Source organism: Desarmillaria tabescens, assembly GCF_030435595.1.
Source record: "Desarmillaria tabescens strain CCBAS 213 chromosome Unknown EV420scaffold_27, whole genome shotgun sequence".
Lineage (NCBI taxonomy): Eukaryota > Fungi > Basidiomycota > Agaricomycetes > Agaricales > Physalacriaceae > Desarmillaria > Desarmillaria tabescens.
Window position 1 is genome coordinate 349,756 of NW_026848326.1, and position 19,232 is coordinate 368,987.

At 46.9% G+C, this 19,232-nt stretch overlaps 7 protein-coding genes across 7 annotated transcripts; 6 read left to right on the forward strand and 1 right to left on the reverse strand.

The window, feature by feature from the left end:
• Window positions 1-541: 541 nt before the first annotated feature.
• EV420DRAFT_1645105 (uncharacterized protein) lies at window positions 542-2,227 on the forward strand (the record flags this gene model as incomplete). The annotated part of the gene is made up of 1 exon (XM_060477736.1): window positions 542-2,227. One exon carries the CDS (start codon window positions 542-544, stop codon window positions 2,225-2,227), a length of 1,686 nt encoding a protein of 561 aa, XP_060328599.1.
• Window positions 2,228-3,198: 971 nt separating this feature from the next.
• On the forward strand, window positions 3,199-3,826 carry EV420DRAFT_1555769 (uncharacterized protein). Its single transcript, XM_060473651.1, has 2 exons — window positions 3,199-3,438; window positions 3,486-3,826. Exons 1-2 carry the CDS (start codon window positions 3,416-3,418, stop codon window positions 3,718-3,720), a joined length of 258 nt encoding a protein of 85 aa, XP_060328600.1. The 5' UTR covers window positions 3,199-3,415; the 3' UTR covers window positions 3,721-3,826.
• Window positions 3,827-4,612: 786 nt separating this feature from the next.
• Window positions 4,613-6,132, forward strand: EV420DRAFT_1311099 (aromatic compound dioxygenase; the record flags this gene model as incomplete). Its single annotated transcript, XM_060468571.1, has 6 exons — window positions 4,613-4,856; window positions 4,942-5,246; window positions 5,302-5,374; window positions 5,428-5,529; window positions 5,583-5,778; window positions 5,833-6,132. The coding sequence occupies 6 exons, from the start codon at window positions 4,613-4,615 to the stop codon at window positions 6,056-6,058; spliced, it is 1,146 nt and encodes a 381-aa protein (XP_060328601.1). The 3' UTR covers window positions 6,059-6,132.
• A 1,661-nt stretch (window positions 6,133-7,793) lies between these two features.
• Window positions 7,794-10,214, forward strand: EV420DRAFT_1481654 (uncharacterized protein; the record flags this gene model as incomplete). The annotated part of the gene is made up of 13 exons (XM_060469792.1): window positions 7,794-7,819; window positions 7,971-7,984; window positions 8,053-8,143; window positions 8,194-8,275; window positions 8,400-8,476; window positions 8,707-8,749; window positions 9,088-9,128; window positions 9,253-9,266; window positions 9,324-9,396; window positions 9,474-9,556; window positions 9,624-9,714; window positions 9,842-10,067; window positions 10,173-10,214. The coding sequence occupies 13 exons, from the start codon at window positions 7,794-7,796 to the stop codon at window positions 10,212-10,214; spliced, it is 903 nt and encodes a 300-aa protein (XP_060328602.1).
• Window positions 10,215-10,611: 397 nt separating this feature from the next.
• On the forward strand, window positions 10,612-12,451 carry EV420DRAFT_605610 (aromatic compound dioxygenase). Its single transcript, XM_060482771.1, has 6 exons — window positions 10,612-11,125; window positions 11,185-11,534; window positions 11,589-11,661; window positions 11,714-11,815; window positions 11,868-12,063; window positions 12,119-12,451. The coding sequence occupies exons 1-6, from the start codon at window positions 10,882-10,884 to the stop codon at window positions 12,342-12,344; spliced, it is 1,191 nt and encodes a 396-aa protein (XP_060328603.1). The 5' UTR covers window positions 10,612-10,881; the 3' UTR covers window positions 12,345-12,451.
• A 2,894-nt stretch (window positions 12,452-15,345) lies between these two features.
• EV420DRAFT_605686 (uncharacterized protein) lies at window positions 15,346-16,176 on the forward strand. The gene is made up of 4 exons (XM_060482772.1): window positions 15,346-15,395; window positions 15,512-15,767; window positions 15,822-15,922; window positions 15,981-16,176. The coding sequence occupies exons 2-4, from the start codon at window positions 15,645-15,647 to the stop codon at window positions 16,120-16,122; spliced, it is 366 nt and encodes a 121-aa protein (XP_060328604.1). The 5' UTR covers window positions 15,346-15,395; window positions 15,512-15,644; the 3' UTR covers window positions 16,123-16,176.
• A 287-nt stretch (window positions 16,177-16,463) lies between these two features.
• Window positions 16,464-18,198, reverse strand: EV420DRAFT_1749525 (uncharacterized protein; the record flags this gene model as incomplete). The annotated part of the gene is made up of 6 exons (XM_060480284.1): window positions 16,464-16,790; window positions 16,839-17,156; window positions 17,183-17,275; window positions 17,597-17,674; window positions 17,707-17,750; window positions 18,087-18,198. The coding sequence occupies 6 exons, from the start codon at window positions 18,196-18,198 to the stop codon at window positions 16,464-16,466; spliced, it is 972 nt and encodes a 323-aa protein (XP_060328605.1).
• Between the last annotated feature and the right edge of the window lie 1,034 nt (window positions 18,199-19,232).

The window sequence follows — 19,232 nt, forward strand, 5'->3', positions numbered from 1 at the left end:
GAGTGATAGGAGTATGTTCCTCGCCCTGTGGTCTCACATTGTTGGCTTATAACTACTTTTATGTCGACGTTGCTAATCTTCAACGAGTTGAAACTGGAATTTTTCCTTCAAGTTCGGAGCAGTGATGAGTGCGGAACCATTATGACCGCCTTACTTTACTCTTTCGCTTGTACGTAGCACAGAAATCCATCTCCTCGCTTGGCGCTCAATGAAGTTGAAAATCGTAATTCCCTCTTCCGTTTTTATTGAGGTATTACACGTCTCCATCGATTTTTTTCACGTATACGAAGTGAATGTGGTCGCATAGTCTTTGGCAGTGGAAGGGCTTGGATCCAAGACTGTCTTAGAACATCTCGGCCGAGGGACCGATAGACCCTATTCTTCCTTGTGCTATTACCATCTCCTACAAGAACGATATCTTTGTTGCAGTAAGCATCTCCTACCTATCTCATTATCTCAGCCTCTCTGACTTATCGTCTTGTTGATAAGGAAGATTAAACGAGACGCTCGCACAGATCATGGATTCAATCGAAATCAAATTATGCGCTGGACACATCCGAGCTGGTATACTTCCTCTGACTTACCCTCAGAGCTTTCCCCCTCGGGACGCCGAAATCCTTCAACTCCGAATCTGGACTCCTCTACCATAAATGCCATCACTTCCCAGATACCACTTCTTGATATTGAAGTGCAAACTCGTGCGAAGGAAATCGCCAAGGTCCAATCAGTGTTACAGTGTCTTGAACAGGAGTACGTTCAGACCGTAGCGGTTCTACATCGCAAAACATCCCTATTATCTCCCATCCGACGTCTACCATCCGATATTCTGCTGGAAATTTTTAGCCTGGCGGCTGATGATAGTGAAATCTGCTTGTCGTCGCCTCCATTTATCCTGCGCAGCGTCTGTTATACATGGAGAGTTCTTGTGCTGACCTCGCCGTCCCTTTGGTCTAAAGTGAAAATCAAAATAAGCAATACCCGGGATGTCAGGGAAGCATACAATAAACAGCGACTCCTCCGCACCGCCTTTTCTCTTTCGGGAAAGTGTCCCCTTAATATATCAATCAAGAGCTTTGGGATCATCCCAGATACAAGGGAGTTGACGTTGATCCAACAGTGCCTCGTTCCAACATCTGATCGGTGGAAATCCCTTTATCTGCATATCCAATATCCAGAGAACATCATTAGATTTTTCGATATCTCAGGACGCTTCCGAATGCTAGAAAGCCTGGATTTAACGTTTCTTGACCACCAACCAACACCACAGCGTTTTTATGAGGGACTTTCCAAACTTTTCTGTTCCACCCCTGTATTGCGTACCGTCAGAATTTCCGAAATTTCCGACTATGTCTTTTGCAAGTTATCGCTCCCTCTTCATCAGCTCACGAGCCTCGACGTTGATCTCGAGCATTACTGCACTTCTGGCCCACCGTTCCCGTTCTACAACTGCATCGCGAGAGGGACGGAACTGGAGTCGTTCACCTTGCGTATGTTCCATAACAGTTCTTCTACGCAGCAACTATCAGGGCCATTCCCCGAAATCATCCGTCCAAATGTTCGACGGTTTTCGTTGACATACCACATTCCTACAACCTTGAAATATTGCACATTTCCGGGGTTGGAGCAGGTCACTCTTTTCACTTCCTTTGCTGATCGTGAATCCGCACCGATTATACCAACGCATGAACTTGCAGTGGTCTTCGAATTTCTGAAGCGGTCAAACAGTCGACTTCGATCGCTTGCCGTGTACAGACCTATTCCTTTCCCTGCATTTAACAACTTCGCCAAGGAAGTGTTTCCGTCCCTCACGGATCTCGTCATTTCCGTGAACGAAGAAACGTCAACTGAAGTAATTCAAAGATTGGCGGATCCATCTTTCATCCCATGTCTTCGGCACCTGTCTTTGCATATCTGCCTTCCGGTGATATCATTATTCAAAGACAATTCCCTAATCTCTATGGCTATATCCCGGCACAACTACAGGCTGAAATCGCTGGATTTGTCCATTTTATCCGCCGGATGCTTGAAGTACCGTGGCTCGAGCACTATGCTTGACTGGCCGAAACATCTGTTGCAAGCGTATAAGCTGAAGGAAGCTGGATTAGGCGTGACTTTCCTACGAGCGGGAAGAAACTTATTTGCTGATGAAGATACGTTAAATGAGCTTACAACATGGCTCAAGGACTGGAATGCACCACAATCCATGTTTAACTTGCAGAACATGTAAATTTACTTCAAAGTAGTCGTCTTAGGGGACATGTTTCGCGTTATGAACGGTATGAGATCGGAACAACAGAGAGAAAGGTCAGTAGCTTCTATTGGCAGATATTACAACGGAATTGCAATATTATTCGTGCTCCAAAATATGTACCAGAAAGCCATCTGGGTCCGCCACATGACATACTCGTGCACCGCTGCCATGAATCCACTTTTGGACCTTAAAAGAATGCTCTGAGCTTTCTACCAGTGCAGTCTATTCAACGTTGGACCGTATCCTCAGAGCTCGACAGAAACCTACGGAAACACGGTGTCCGGCCCAGCGGCCCGGTCGAAGGTCTTCCTTTTTTAGCTTTTACTTCCACCAGGGCAGTCGTCGACCTCGCTGTTCGAGGACACCAACGGCAACTGGGTCGAGGTTCCTTCATTATTCCTTACAGGATATATTGTGAACATTGGTAAGTACCCGGTGACTGTCTCCGTTGGTCCCCGCCGGCGGCCTATGCTGCGCTCGGTGCGCATATATTCGCACAAATTCCTGCCTTACCTGACGATAGCCTAATTGAATAATGTTTTTACACCGTATTATGTCTACAGATGCAGCATTTTGTGGTATAAGTGATAGAAAGTAAGTGCTACGCTTTTTTCAGGCAGCTGTAAGCATAATACCGCATTTCATTTTTGTTGCCGACAGATTCCGCACGCTTTCTTGCGCATATATTCACTTAATTGCCCACTTTACCGATGACAGCTGGAGACCGCTCGATTCGGTGCATTTTCTACTACCGCAGTGCAACTATGGGCGCCGTGGCTGACGGTATGAGTTATGGTACGTCCCACGCCCTTTGTCGTCGTTAGTGACTCACGCACTCGCAGTCATTTGAACCCATTGTCATAAGTGCACGGCGACGTCGCTACTCCTCCTCCTCCGGAATTACAAGATATATTCCTGGCTTGTTATCCTCTTTATATTTTATCGCAGCTTCCATGTTAGAAAATCTTCAGTGAGCTGTCGTCGGAGCCTTTCACCCCATTTGGCTCAAGGGGGATTTCCCGCAGCACTGCCAAGCTAATGAGACTGGCGGATTTTCTAAGCCGTCGCCCCTACAGTCACCCACGTTTCGCGTGGAAATAACACCGATGTTGGTGTCGTTATGGGAGTAGCTGCAGTTGCTGGTGATCCGCGGAGGTCCGAGGAATGTCACCAATAGGATGCTGGTGGTATGTCATATAATTCCGTGCAAAATTCATCTTAGTCACGCCTGTAGGTCTTGCAGGCTTTTGTTTATGGTAATAATGACAATCTCACTAACATGTATATTCCTGTCAGCGCGATTTCTGTCATATGAGGAGGTGGGTCCAATTCCGATATATGTAATAGCCGACCTGCGCACGTCAATGGGGCTTGTTTTAGTGAACGGCGATATTTTCCAGATCATTCATGCTTGTGTTTTGGCATACCCACTCAGAAGGCTTGGCACTGTCGGCAAAATAATGGATTAAATGCTTGGAGGACCTTTGAAAGAGACTGCGGATGCTGCTGCGGGAATTGATTCATTGACTTCGAAGGTATACGTACCTGGGACTAAACGGTGCATGTTGTCAGTCGATCAAATGTGAAGGGGTGTCCCCGTTTCTCCTTCCCTATAAGTGAGATTTAGGCTTCCGAATTCCACCCTCGATTTTCACCAATCCACTAGCTTTCATAGAGCGAGAGATAGACATTATCACGATATTTGGACGCAGCACAGAAAGTAAAAATCTATTTCAACCCTAGCTTCGTACAGCCTGCACTGTCAGTGAAGAAGGCTTACTCATTTGATTCAGGTAATATTTATACAATTCCATTGTGTAGCGTTTGGAAGCCTGTCAACGGAGCTCAATCATACTTCAACCTCTCCTCTCAGTCCGGCGGTAGACGGCGTCCCTGCGCATTTGGTAACAGTAAGCCAATGAGGAATATGTTATTTGTCGGAATGTGGGCATCATTCAAGGAGGAGGATTTTCTTGATGTGAAGGGACGATAACAGCGTTACAGTACCATCCTTGTAAGCTATTTTTCTTGGATTACTTCTGTATTGTCTCATTGATTCATTGACTCGGCGTCGATCCTAGGTATGCTACCTCGACGATCCAAAGACGATCAATAGGTGTCGTTGCAAGATCGCTGTCGTCATTGCCTTCAGCACATGTTCGAAGGTTTTTCTCCGGTTACTTTCCATCAAGAGAGTCTACAGCCTCCGATCGAAGGCCAGAACACCCAATTAGTGTTGATAACTTCTAGCCAATAGAACGTCAAAGAAATGGAACCCAACGTTTCTGCATTTTCGTACGAGCTGCGGACGGTGGGGGTATATAACCTTACACTTTTCTTGGTCTAATAGTCATCTTCAGCATGCTCTACCTCACTTCTCTTGTCTCTGCTGCTCTTCTCGTCGCTAACAGTGTCGTCGGACACCCCGGCGAAGCTCCTCCGACTTCATTCGAGCTTAGTCGTCGTGCTGAGCTTGAAATGGTCACCCGCCGTTCCCTTGCGGATTGTCAGAGCCATCTTGCTCGACGTGGATACACAGACAAGACTGCTGCTCGTCGTGCCGCGCTTGCTGAGGAGCTCCGACAGAAGCGTGGGCTTGCGACTCGTTAGTATACCTCCCCCGCCCTCACTTTCTACTGGTCTAATCTCATCTTCAGGCGCTCCTTATAAACGCGCTCTTACCGTGGAAGAGGTGGTGGGTACTAGCCACCTGGCAAATGTGACGGGCCTCGATCCCTTTACGTCGAACTCGTCTTGTGTGGTCACTCCCGAACTCGATCTTGGCCCATACTACGTACAGGGAGGATATGTCCGCTCAGACATGCGTGAAGACCAGATCGGAGTTCTCGCATACGTCGACATAGAGTTAATCGACGTCTCCACCTGCGAGCCCATAACCACCGCCTATCTCGATGTTTGGCATTGTAACGCGACTGGTGTCTACGGTGGAGTCGTTGGGAATGGTAATGGCGATGAGAATGACGCGAGTAACTGGGTGGGTCAAAACCATTCGTTTAAAGGTTTCCTCCGTTCTGACATTTCTTTTTTAGAATAACACTTTCCTCCGCGGTATCCAGCAGATGAATGACGAAGGATATGCTCAATTTGAAACTATCTTCCCCGGTACGTTCGTTCACTATCTATTTCTTTACTTCACGGACTGATGGGTTTTCAAGGACATTATTCTGGACGCACTACTCATTTCCACATGATAGTCCATGAAAACGGAACGCTTTTCGACAATGGTACCTTCTCATCAGACACTACCCAACATATTGGTAAGCCTTGTGATATCACTTCCTCCTCTATCCGATTACTAAAACTATCGCAGGCCAAGTGTTCTTTGACCAAGACCTCATCAACTCTGTTGAAGCGACCTCTCCCTACACCAGCAGCACCTATTCCATAACATTGAACGAAAATGACCCCGATTTCGTGTCGGCTGTCACGCCTGAGACTGGAACCGGCGTTGACCCCGTTTTGGACTATGTCTACCTCGGCGACGACCTCTCGGACGGTCTCCTTCTGTGAGTATCTATTATCATCTTCTCTCTTCTCTGGTACTGATGCCTGTCGTGCAGCTGGGGTACAGTCGGCGTTGACCTTACAGCTAGCTACGAGGCTAATCCCGGAGGTTATCTTACTGAAGCCGGAGTTGTCGAAAACACCGATTCCCGTGCCAATGAAGGGGCTTCTGGCATGAATGGTACTGATGCTGGCTCTGACGGATCGGATGGCACCACTACCACTACTGACAGTGAGAGTAGCTCTACAACCCAGCTGATATGCACTTGTTCCTCGATTTAGATGCTGGGATTATTCAGTTGTGGAAAGATAGTACTCGTAAAAACGCTTGTTATTATTTGAAAATGCTAGTTGACCATCCATTCTGCTATTCCCAATTCCGTAAACCATTCATGCTCGCACATCTCTGTCTCTGTTGCAAGGAAGAAATGAACCGCGCTACTCTGCAAATTGAATGCGACCTGCGCAGCAGCGATTGAAAGATAATGCGGAGGTACCGCCGAATGGGTAACATCCTGAAGAACCAGTACTTCTGGCTTCAGCACAAGCGGAATACATTTTACCCTTTGAAAAGTGTTCCTATTTCTACACATGTTAAGAAATACGGGCTTAAGAAAGTTCCCAGAGATTTGACGTAGGCTCAAGCCGAGGGACCTCAGGGACTGCCTTCGGCTCAGCCATCACCTTATATCGATGTTATCTCTCTCGTTCCGCTCATCAATCCTGGCCTGAAAGTTCAACGGACAGGTATATTCAAAGGGGATTGTAAAGTAAAGGCATCAGTGGACAAGTTCAAACATGAACGCAATCACAACGCAGGTACGCGTCGAGTTACCAGGAGAGCATCGCGACGAAGATGGTGTTGGTGTTGGTGTGGTCGGACTGAGTCAGTGACAATTTGAAATGATCGCGACGCGTTGTGATCACGTGTTTCGACTGAACAGGAATTTGAAAATTCCATCCCGCTCTTCCCTCTTCCATCATCTTAAATCTTTTGCTCGGATCGCCCTCATACGTTCCCATTTCCACCATTACAATGAGCCTTCTGACCACTCTGGATGTCTTGGCTACAGAGATGACTGATTTTGAAGAATTGAGCTTAGAAGAATAGAGACATGCTCGAGCGATAGAACTTTGGGTATGCTTCAGCTGTGAATCGCGTATCCTCTCACGGATGATTTTATCTGTCACTGGTACAGAGCTCTGGTTTCTGACGCTGAATTTCTGTTTCTTTAAGCAGTCACGCCACCACCGACGAAAATGGAACTACAAGATATCGGAACAGACAAAATTCTACAAGACAATTACCTGGCTCAGCTCCGGCAAACACCTTGAGAGACTTTTTTTTCCTTTAGTCACGGCCAAGGCAATCGGTCCGCCTTCGTGAGATGGCGAAAAGATAAGAACGACAATGGCAGGCGGGATTTTCACTTCCGTGGGTGACTGTATTCGCTTCTGGTCGACTTTGCTTATCACATCACTCAGTACCGATTTATAATCTTATTGTTTACCCATATCCTTAGATGAGTGTACACGGACCCGAATGCTGTCTTTTCGTACTCAGAAATGGGATTTCCCTAAGAATATTGTATTGGTCATCGTGCGGGCTGATTGTGGGTTCCCTCTTATTGTCTTATACCTTCCTTACCCATGAATCAGGAACATTTCGGCACCTCCCTTCTACTATCTACGACTGCTGGTGTCAAGTAATCGCGTAGCACATAGGCTTTCACTATAAATACGGAGATCCAGCTGCCAACACTTATGCTTCATCATCTACCGAACACTATACGGCTCTTGGGAGCTCAAGCGCTCATTGGCAGCGCAATGCTGTCGGCTGACCCTCGAGTCATATGGGTAGCCAGTCGCGAACCCGATACACGAGGACAATTCTACCGACAAGCCATGGTTTCGCTCGGAACTCGTGAGATATCTTAAAATTTGCCCTGCTTCCCAAGGCCCAACGCGTTTCCGGAAGAAACGACCACGCACTAGCGAAACGCATAAATTCTATTCCATGACGGCCTCATTACTTAGCTTGAGGTAGGCAGCTGATGGTCCTTTGTGTACTTGGCTTACGAGGTCATCTTTTATCTACTTTTAGCCTTGAAGTCGAATACGGCTGACAATTTCCAGTAATATCTCCTTTCCCTTTCCCTTTCACTTCATTATTGTAAATTTATGCTGCTTTTAGGATACCTGGCATCAGTACACCAAGAAAATAACTGTGTCCGCGGAAGCGTGTTCATCGCACCCTCATCCACGTTTGGTTCCAGGTGATGGCATGCTTGTCGGGACCCTGAAGGACCGGAACGTCCGTTTTCTCCATTACCAGACAGAGAAAGAACCTCATGTTAGATGGAAGCGGTATGTCTGTATTCATCCAAGGACTACTGCTACGCCTCTGTTCTGATCAGTGCATCAGGGTTTCCGCTGCAGTCATCGACTACAATATCGCGTTCGACTTCCGGATGGACGTTTCGCAAATGGCAAGCACATGTACTTCGCCTTGTATATTCCAGTGCGGTCTCAACGTTTCATCTACTTGGTCTCGATTGATGTATGACTCAAGCTAAGTTCCTTCCTGCGACTAAATCACCTCAACGCACTATTGTCTATCCAGTTTCAGGAATTTTACACCTGGAACAGCAATATAAGGATCGTAGTGTTCAATGCTATTGACGCGTGCAAGATTCTTTGGTACGCCGGTTTGTCATGTATCGTTCTTTCTTTTTCTCATCTCGCCATCAGAAACGTGCACCGTCTAGCAAATGATTGCTCATCTATCAGATATCAGCAAGGAATCGCGGCTCCATTAGAGGCGAGCACCTTTAAAGCCAAGCCTTAGCCCTGTGAGGTCGCAAGGAATTCCGAATCACTGCGCGAGAACTCTGAGAATTTGTAGCTCATGACGGACCCCGACATCGCAGCCATGCGTTGGCTGTTGGAGAGGTGTCTCCGAGTTCCGTACCGGTGCGACCCATCGCAGGGATCGCAGCCTAATGGCGATCATCAGAGATCGACATAAACCACGGTTCCCGGGAACAACGGGCCGGTCCGAGGTCTCTTTTCCAGTTACCGCCATCAGTCCCTAATAAGTCCCAGAGCGCATGCGTTCAAGTGGCCATAGCAATCATCGGCCTGGGGAATCAACCACTTGTACGGAATTTTGGGCTAGTTTTCTTCAGGTTTTCCTCTTCGGACAAACTGACTGTCCTCGCCTATACGTACTGCGCTTCGTGCGCATATATTCGCTCAAATGCCTGATATTTCGCGTATACATGGTTATTTCTAATATTTTTACACTATAGAACATCTACGGAGTTGCCGCTTGTGGTATGGCTGTTAGAAGGTACGTGCTACGCCGTTTTTCCCCATCCTCGGTGCCAGCTCATGCATCTAACAGTCTCTTGCATTTGCGTGCCTGCGCCACCATTCACTTAATCTTTGTTCTCAGTCGATTCAGCATGTTGTAGATCAATCCACCCAGGTCTGCCGTATTTTGGCGCGCCCACATTCACCTAAATCCCCATTTTGCCGATTACAGCTCGCGGCCGCTGGATTCGACGTTTTTTCTATTGTGGCAGTGATGCCGTGGCAGATGACCTTACTGATACCCGGTACGCTCCACATCCTATGTCGTTGTTAGTGGCTCATGCACCTACAGTAATCTCGTTTGAACCATTTTCATAACTAGAAACGTCGCTACACGCGTCGATTATGAAAATATATTTATGGTTCAGTGTCCTCTTATAATTTATCGCAACTTCCAGAGTAAAGGTGAGCTGTCGTCGCAGTCATTCGCCCCATTTTATTCATTATTCGTATTTCGGTAATTTCTCCGCAGTGACGCCAAGCTTTTTCTTAAAGATTGCGGTAGCTTCTAAGTCGTCGCCCATGCAGTCATCCACCGTCCGCGTGCATGAACTGGGGCCACCGTGAGAGTCTCATGGCCATCTCTAACAGAATGCATCTGATTGGATGTTGTTGGTATGTCAGGTGTTTTCGTGCGGCATTGAGCATATATCTCAGTACGTGCTTTAGGTACCGTAAGCTTTTTTATAGTAATAATAATGTTTTGACTGACGTTTGGATTTTTGGGGGGCGCAACGTCAAAGAGCCATGCCTTGGTGCACGGCGGCATTCCAAGATCAACTGGCTCCGGTATGACCATACCTGTATCAGAAAGGTTGGTCTTGGCACCATCGGCATATCAATACACCAAACTTTTGGAAGACCTAACGAGCAGACTGCGGATGCTGCTGCGGGGATTGATTCATTGACTTCGAAGGTATACGTACCAAAGCGCGCATGTTGTCAGTCAATCAAACGTGATGCCAAGAAAGAAAAACAGTTGAGGTTTTCCCGTTCCTGCTTCCCTGAAAGGCACATACAGGTTTCTGAATTCCTCTCTCAACATGCACAAATCGAATGGTGAGAAGAGATATCAGAAATCATCGACCTTAGCCTCGTATGTACTACGTGTACGCTTATTCTCTTATTCATCTGACTCTAGAAATATTTCGTGCAGATATTATTTAATGTGAATTTGGAAGTCTGTTCGGTGTTCAAATTAAACGTCACTCAGCGCTTCCTCGCAGATCGGTGGTGGACTGCATCCCTGTGCATCCGGCAAAAAGGGAGAAGCAAATGACAAAAATGGCATTTGTCAGCATTCGAAGTAGATGGTTTGTCCAGTGTAGTGTCGCTATTGAAGATATAATTCCATAAGTGTGCGCTCTTTTTCTTGCATTTCTTCTGTGTTTCCCCATCGGGTCACCGACTGAACCTCGGCTTTAGGTAATAGGTATGCGAAACCGACTAGGCTCGCATGTCCACCGGTGACATTGCAATATGACTGTTGTCATTGGCTTCTGCGCATGTTTTTTGCGTTTTCTCCGAAAACCTTCCATCAGATCTGCACAGCGCATCACGATGGTCTACAGCGTCCGCCGGGAGGCCAGAGCACCTAACCAATGTCGAAGATCTTCAGCCAATAGGACATCGCGGAATGGGCAACCAGCATTTCTGTCATTGGCATACGAACTGCGGACGGTGAAGCTATGTAACCTTACACTTTTCCTCCTCGAAGTCTCATCGTCAACATGCTCTACCTCACTTCTCTCGTCTCTGTCGCTCTCCTCGTCGCAAACAGCGTCGTCGGTCACCCCGGAGAAGCACCTCCGACTTCAGTTGAGCTTACTCGTCGTGCTGAGCTTGAAATATCCACCCGTCGTTCCCTTGCGGATTGTCAGAGCCACCTTGCTCGACATGGATATGCGGACAGGTCGATCGCACGTCGTACGGCGCTCGCTGAGGAGCTCCGACAAAAGCGCGGGCTTGCCACTCGTTAGTAGACTTTTCCTTTTGTCGTTTTTATTCATTTACTAATTTTGACTCTCTTTGAGGTTCTCCTTATAAACGCGCTCTTACCGTCGATGAGGTCATTAGCACGAGCCACCTGTCGAACGCGACAGGCCTCACCTCGGACTCAGATCCCTTCACCTCCAACTCCTCCTGCGTGCTTACTCCCGAGCTCGAGCAGGGACCCTACTATGTTCAGGGTGAATACGTCCGCTCAAATATGAGGGAAGACCAGACTGGAGTGCCGACCTACGTCGATATCGAGTTAATCGATGTCTCCACTTGCGAGCCTTTGACCGGTGTCTACCTCGATGTTTGGCACTGTAACGCCACCGGGGTCTACGCCGGTATCGTCGCGGAAGGCAATGGCGATTCCAGCGTTGAGGCTAACTGGGTCAGTCCTCAATCCGCTTCATTTCTCCTCCCCTCTTTGACATTTGTTTCGTAGAACACAACTTTCCTACGCGGTATCCAGCAAATGAACGACGAGGGATACGCTCAGTTTGAGACTATCTTCCCAGGTATGCCTGTTCTCTATCTACTCCCCTCCTTTCTGATTGATGGCCTTCCAAGGACACTACTCCGGACGTACCACCCACTTCCATATGATGGTCCACGCTGATGGAACAGTCTACGACAATGGTACCTTCAAATCTGACGGCCAGCAACACGTCGGTAAGCCTTGTTATATATCCGCTTCCTGATCCAGCCACTAAAACCCCTACAGGCCAGGTCTTCTTCGACCAAGACCTCATCACCGCCGTCGAGGCTACCTCTCCTTACAGCTCGAACAGCATTGCCATCACTAACAACGAAGATGACCGCGTATTCGTTGCCGGTGTTGTTCCCGACAGTGGAACCGGTGTTGACCCAGTCTTGGAGTACGTATACCTCGGTGACGACCTTTCAGGCGGTCTCCTTCTGTGAGCATATTTCACCATTGTTCGTTCTTCGCTGTTACTGATACTTTTCGTGCAGCTGGGGTACAGTCGGTGTCGACTTGACTGCGAGCTACGAGTCTTCTCCTGGAGCTTACTTCACTGAAGCTGGAGGTATCGTCAACGAAAACGCGACTGCTATCGGTGTGAATGGGGCAGCACCTAGCGGCAATGGTACTGATGCCGGCTTTGGAGGAAACGGCACGACCACAAGCACTGACAGTAGCTCTACGGTCCAGCTGCTCTGCACTTGTTCTTCGGTCTAGTTACGCTCATTCATTAACAGAGTGGTCTCAAAATTGCTTATAATCATTTAAATACTTAGTAGAATATTTGTTTTGATAGTCTCAATGCCAATTATCGTTCATCTTCGGTGTGCTACATGTGTTCAGCGAATAAAGGTCGTGCAAACACGACGGAATTCGCGCATGTCTGACGCTTTCAGACGTGGAATTCACAAAAAGAAAGGCGTGTATTCTTTGGCCTTTGTCAACACCGAGGAGGACTGATAAGTCGATATAACAGAAGACCGTTGTAGTCGCAAATACCAAGATTCAAAACACTTTGAACAGCTCTTCGAGTGGGTAGGAAACGCGTTCTGTTCGATGGAATAGAGACCTTAAAGGCTTCTTCAGAGCGAAGGGACAAATTTATGTGTCATAAGAAAGAACGATGAGGATAAGCATTAGTTGACAGGTGAGTGCTGGTACGGCAACAGCAACAGAGCCCCGGTCATAGAGAAAACGAAAGGATGGGCAAGGGCGGTGGGAAACAGTCCATGGTAGCGTAATGGTATATTGGTGATGGTAATATAGTGCAACATGAATCAGTCTAGATATATAATAATAAAACAGTCGTGCGATCATCTGGCAAATGGACAGTTGTCGCAAAAGTCTAGCAATTTGAGAGCAACTCTGAAGATGTAGGTAGATACCTGTATGTACGAGACATATTTGACAGGTTCGCAAATTATAATTTTTATTCCAATGCGATATCCCCGGTGAAATAGTAGTTGGTTATTGTACTGGAGGGTGTCGTTGCGTTGTTGTTTTCCAGCTTCCTAGGCTGTAGAAATCATGACTGGCAGTTCCTGTCCGTAGGCGACATGCGTATCGACGGCTGGGTTACTGGAGTGGGAGAAACATGGAGAGCGTACTAGTCAACCCATCATTCTCTCATCAAAAACAGCCAAAGTTTTATCAGGAAGACACGGGAAAATGGTTGTTACAGAACAGTAAATTATATGGTTGAGTTAGCAGCGGGATGGTCTCGCCAGGTCTAAGGGTAAGGAAGGAGAAAAGATAAATAAACACGGACAGTGGCGGCCCTGGCGGGTAAACGCGCGTCGCGCCCTTTAGTGCCCACGTGACTGGAGGGATACGAACACGCCGCCGGCATTTTGGTTGATCTTCTACCAGTGGCACCATCATCACGACCTCGACGCGCAATACAGCAATGGATTCGTCACCGGACGGCTCTTCTATAATCTTCGCCACCGATGCACGTAGAATATTCCACGATTCCTTTTCCTTTCCTCGGTAATTACTCAACGACCAGCAAAACTGGTAAAACTGGAGAGAATTCACAAAACACTAGGTGACATGGTGCGTAATCTACTTTTTTTTCACAAAGTGCGCTCATTGTCGTATACTGTAGTCTTATCTCGCTGCATTGTAGGGCCTAGGTCGTACCATCGCGAGAAAATTTTTGTAGAAGAACAACCGAGATTTTTGGGTTTACCGATTTTCAATAGCATTCTCAGGCATCAGCGACCTTTCTCTTGCAAGGTAGACGGTGTTGCGCCAGGCCGGGAAATCGCGTTCGAGGTGTTCAGGGAAGTCCGTCGTTGCAGGAGACGGGGAATGGCTGCGGCTATCGATGCACATGGGTTCCATGAAAAAGTGTGAGTCCTCAATCTTAGCTTCATCCTGCTAACTTTGCGATATCTGATTACTCGAATAGCGCGTACCGTCTTTGTTTCCATGCGCTTAATGTTGTCATCAGTCCCAGTATGAATCACCAACTTTCCCGCTGCCTTCAAGGACCAGCGCCCAGCTTGTAACTCATTCGCCACTACCGCACCTACCTCTCGAAGGCTGTTAGTTGGCCTGCGGGATGCGCTGCGGCGGGTAACTATCTTATGGTTCTATACAACATGCGAACCACCAACGGAATATTTCGCTTTCCACATAATTTGGATACCAAGAAGCTGGCGATGCGTTGATTTGCAATCAGACTGCGTCTCTTTCCAGTAGACTGTTGCAGGAGCGTAGCTTAGGGAAGCGTCCCGGCAGCGTCACAATGCCACCTAAGACTTAGTCCCGGGATGAACGCCACCTGAATGGGCCGCGCCAAATATATGACTCGGTACCGATCTTTTTCTTGACCGGTTTCTCTATCCAAGGTTGTTGGATATCGAGCTCGTGGCTCGCATGTTTATTGGTAATCAGTCACGTGTACGTATCGGTAAAATTTCGTAGCTACGCTTTTCTCTTCTTTACTCGATTGACTACGTACTCACTGCTCATGTACTGCGTCAATCCCGTATTCGTGTCCTGATCCCTCGTGTGCTTCCATACCCGCTAGGATTATTTCAACAAAGGTATATTTCCATCGCCGCAACGGTACGTACACTTTTCGCGCCTTCCCACTTTTCCTGATCTTTTTCTTGCAGAACTTCTGTCGGATATTCACTGTGCGGCAAATAAAACCTATTGATTGGGGACAACATCCTCACTGGCGGTCTACTCACGGATCGCCATGAGCATCATGATGAGGTAGGCTGATTTCCTCTGCCCCAGTTTACGTAAATGTTAAACCAGCACTGTTATAGAGGAAAGAAAAGTAAAATGAACGACGACATAGAATGCCGCTGGATCGTGTTTCTAGACCATGGTTGTTTACGTTAGCAGATTTCTGGAAACAGTGATTCCGTTCTAATCCAATGGTCGATCTCATCAGGACGGTTACTGGCTCGATGCAAGATCAATTTCTCAAAATTGCTGGTTGGTTATCTAATGCTAACTGGCGCGAAACATCAGACGTCTTTGGGTGCAAGGCCTGTCAACGCTAGAAGCTCCTGATCATAACGCAATGGCGGCATGTGATGCGTAGAGTGCTTCTTGCGTAGATCTCGCAACGTGACCCACCCTCGAAAGAGTCGAACCACTCTAGGAACAAACACCAATGATGATTTTCGTACTGAAGCCTTGATGCTACGACAGGACAACTTTTTTGCTGCTCCGGTGTCGAATCTGCTGCATTTTTTGCCACGATATCTGGTATATATGCAGCACAGATTCGATGTCACGGCCAACGTGAGCTACTACTTCCTTGATATCTTTCTGCATAAGAGATTCATCGAACGTATTTCCGTCGTGGAGTGGCATTTCTAGTTTTACCTTTCTGGACTATTCTGACATTTTTCTTACAGAAGTAAGACAATGATCACCGTCCGATAGATCAGCAGAACGTATCAATGATCAACGGCATCCTCAAATCGACGAGATTTCGGCAGCTCACATTTTCCCTGATAGTGCCGAACATCCGGAGAAGATTCACGTCATATGAGGATTTTGAAGGTTGGTTTTCTTCATGCTAGTTTATGTATATGTTGGTCGAGTAGCGTTTTAGTGATTTTACTGTCTAGATGGAGTCAAATGGGTACTGAGACGGGTAAATTGAATCTTGTACGTGTATTTATCATACACTCAATACCACCTGATCTGAGTGTTTTGGCCAAGATGATCCTGCATTGTCTGTTATCATTTTGGAGCGCCATAATAGTAAAATGCTCGAAACGACGGCGATTCTGCCCTGGTTATCTTATCTCATGGCACGGCTCGTATGGAACGCTATCAGGATTACCTCTCAAAATCACTAACTGGAGCTCTACCAGGTAGCACCCTGTCTTGCGCACCGTCGCCTTGCTTTAGCGCCACGGATCACTCCTCCAGGAAATGCCGAAGCGTTCCATACTCGAAGGAATCCGTGAAAAGCGATCGTGTCTTTCACAGGGTTCACGAACGTCGAGGGTCGAGATAAGGTGCTGATAGGCCCAGTCATACTAATATCTTGTATAGAGACTGCTTGCGACGCAATATAATTGTATGCTTGCATGTCGCACGTATATTAAGGGCTGTGGATCAGACAACACCGCACGAAGAAACATATCGGTGACCGTTATAGCGAGCGGGTATTCAAAACCATCTGTCCACCTCGGACTGAATAACAGGAACAGCGATTTGCGAACGAAAACATTGAGAAATGCCTTATTCTGTAGATTTTCTAAAGGACATGCTTCGATAATTAGAAAGGGAAATGGCAGTTACCGACACCATCCAACCCTCAGTACGATGAATTTATGGTTGGGACCGTACTCTGGTCTATCCGACTCGACGATCTACACGAATACCATCCTCGTCAATCAGGTAACCATCCGCTCGCTTCCCCACGCGAGCCTTTGGGAGATCCTCCAGAATGATACACTCAGCTGATTCAACGCCAATATCTTCCTCAGAGTCCGCCAGAGTTCGATGACTATATTCATCGCCTCTCTCCCGCTGGGCTTCAAGATCTTCAATCCCAGAGCTCTGAACCCCAGAATGACTACCAAAACGGAGTGATCCCGAGATTACACTTCCCTGCCACGAGTCATCTGGGCGGGCGTGACCTGCTGCGACACGCCCTACAAGGAGTGTCGGAGCAATTCCCTATATGATTATTGTTAAATGTGAAGAGAGAGAGATATATAAACATACCCGTGCAATTGCCGCTAAGGCATCGAGGTACATGATTGAAATGGTATTGCGAGCAAAGAAGGCGGTGCATAAGATCAAGGCTATTGAATAAAGAGCTGATGACTCGATCAAGACCTCGAGGACGTGGCGGTAAGCTCTGAGTCCACCTCCCGCTTCGCCTGCTGCCAGTGCGACAGTGACAATTTGGTAGATGATTAATAAGGTGCACCACAATGTCGTGGCAAGGACACAGGATGAATAGGGCGTGAAAAAGTGAGGGTAATCATCCGGAAAAACATATAGTTGGTACGTAGCAATACTTTTGAAGACTGCACTGAGCTGTAAGTATATTAGTAATAGAAGACCTGTGTGTTCATACCAACTGCGGCGATAAGAGAAAGAATAGGGGGCAGAATAAGCAGCCACCGCCGTCCCCAGACGGTCCAACAACGCCAAATCTGCAACCGGACCAATAGTAAGCACATTTGAAATAGGGATGTGCACCGTATCCGTAGTACGGTGGTTACGTACGGTGTATACGGATGCGGGTCCGTACCGTGGATGACTTTAACGACCCAAAATACGGCCGTATTCATACGGTTTGAATACGGTCATTGAGGGAGGGACAGATAACTATCTTATTCCATAAAGGTCAGTACCTATGACCTAAAAGAAGCATATAGTACTCACACTTTGGCACCAGATACCCATCGTCGTCGTCAAAGTGTCCGTATACGGACAACGGTACGGACACGGTACGGATATGACATCAACCGTACCGTACCGTGGCCGATAATTTTTATACGGTCTACGGCCGTATTGCTACGGTCGTATCCGTAACGGTACGGTGCACATCCCTAATTTGAATCAGCTTCGCACTACTACGCACAATAGTGGAGTCTGCAAGGATGGTGCAGATCGCAGCTGTGATACCTGTGCCGACCGTTATCATTGTATTGGACCTGTAATAAAACAAAAATCCTGTCCAGAAACTCCATCCATGATCAACAAATTGAGAGCATGTGAACAACCAATTGACCACAAAGTTGAATGTCATGACAATATGGAGAAGTATTATAATGACAACCATCGCTCGTCCGATGGGCTGGGACTTGTTTGTAACTATGATGTCATTCGACTCAGTTTGTATAATGTAGTAGGCATGCTTCCCTTACAGATATTCCACAGCACGACGGCAACAATCCCAGTATATATGCCTAGACTCAGTCATGATTAGACGCATGTACCTAAACAAATGACCAGACGTACCTTGCAATAGGGAGTCAAGTATAGTTCCATTCAAGTCTGCATCGAGTGTTTGCAAAATGACGGCTTTAAGGTCATCGGAAATGTCTGATGGAATATTGGCTTGAGCGGCCATCACGCAGTCCGAGTGAAGGTAGGATAGCACGTGAAGGATAATGTAGACCGCATCCCTCCTTATAGTGTACTCTGTCCCAGTAAAATCCCTTCACAGGTTAACAAGATGATCAGTACATCAAGAACGTCATCCCGAATCACTGCCTCAGCAAAGGGAAAGAAAGGCCTCTTATAGGCTCTCTATTCTTATACACAACAGCATCCAGTGATTTGATCACAAGAACAGGTATTAGAATATAATGAACATCTTCGTCATGATGAAAAAAGAAGTGTTATCAAGGCACTTGGTACAGGAAACTCTATGAAATTCAATTAAAATTCCACTGAGTACGTGTAACATATTCTTCATATCATGTCGCAAGGGGGAAAAACAACCATCCTGATTCTCTGATGTAGATCTCGTCGTGGCGATGCTCATCATCCTGCATGCAATAGCTTGTTCCACAAAGGATCATCTTCAAGATCAATATATGAGAGGATTACGAAATAATTGTGGAATAGCCATGCCGCCTTTCGCACTGATATCCAATTCAATAAGCACAGACATTGTGTTAGTCTCTATGCCCATGCATCTTGAACTGCAATACTGTATCGCATTCATCAATGAGCATAACATAGGAGTAGAAAAACCTACTAGTTAGTAATACATACTGCATCGCCCGATAAACCCGAGTAATATATACCGGCTCAGCCTCAACGACGGACGGAAATTCAGTTCCTTTCTGTCATTTTGATCCTTAGCTGCTTGATGTATGAAGGATTTCCGTGAGCTCCAGTCTTATGAGATTCCAAGAGTTTGGCAAAGGAAGGAAGTGACTTGATGAGTTACTGCTGCGATTTCTAACCAACTAAATGACCCTGGTCGGACCATGGTTTCACCTCATAAGGCCAGTTGTGTATACAATTTCCTGTAGACTCAGAAATTAGATTGTACACAATTCTGTGAGGCCTGCAGGCCTGATAAGTATACACATGTATGAAAGCCTGGATCCAATCAAATCCGCATTTTCTCAACTATTAGGCACATTTCCCATC

Excerpts from the sequence above, each read along its gene's own strand:
- EV420DRAFT_1555769 (XM_060473651.1), top strand. The coding sequence starts at position 3,416 with ATGTCACCAATAGGATGCTGGTG. Across the intron at positions 3,439-3,485 it reads TCACCAATAGGATGCTGGTG|GTCTTGCAGGCTTTTGTTTA; the intron begins GTATGTCATATA and ends TCACGCCTGTAG.
- EV420DRAFT_605686 (XM_060482772.1), top strand. The coding sequence starts at position 15,645 with ATGAGGATTTTGAAGGTTGGTTTTCTTCATGCTAGTTTATGTATATGT. Across the intron at positions 15,768-15,821 it reads AGACGGGTAAATTGAATCTT|ATGATCCTGCATTGTCTGTT; the intron begins GTACGTGTATTT and ends GTTTTGGCCAAG. Across the intron at positions 15,923-15,980 it reads CTTATCTCATGGCACGGCTC|CACCCTGTCTTGCGCACCGT; the intron begins GTATGGAACGCT and ends TCTACCAGGTAG.
- EV420DRAFT_605610 (XM_060482771.1), top strand. The coding sequence starts at position 10,882 with ATGCTCTACCTCACTTCTCTCGTCTCTGTCGCTCTCCTCGTCGCAAAC. Across the intron at positions 11,126-11,184 it reads AAAGCGCGGGCTTGCCACTC|GTTCTCCTTATAAACGCGCT; the intron begins GTTAGTAGACTT and ends ACTCTCTTTGAG. Across the intron at positions 12,064-12,118 it reads CTTTCAGGCGGTCTCCTTCT|CTGGGGTACAGTCGGTGTCG; the intron begins GTGAGCATATTT and ends CTTTTCGTGCAG.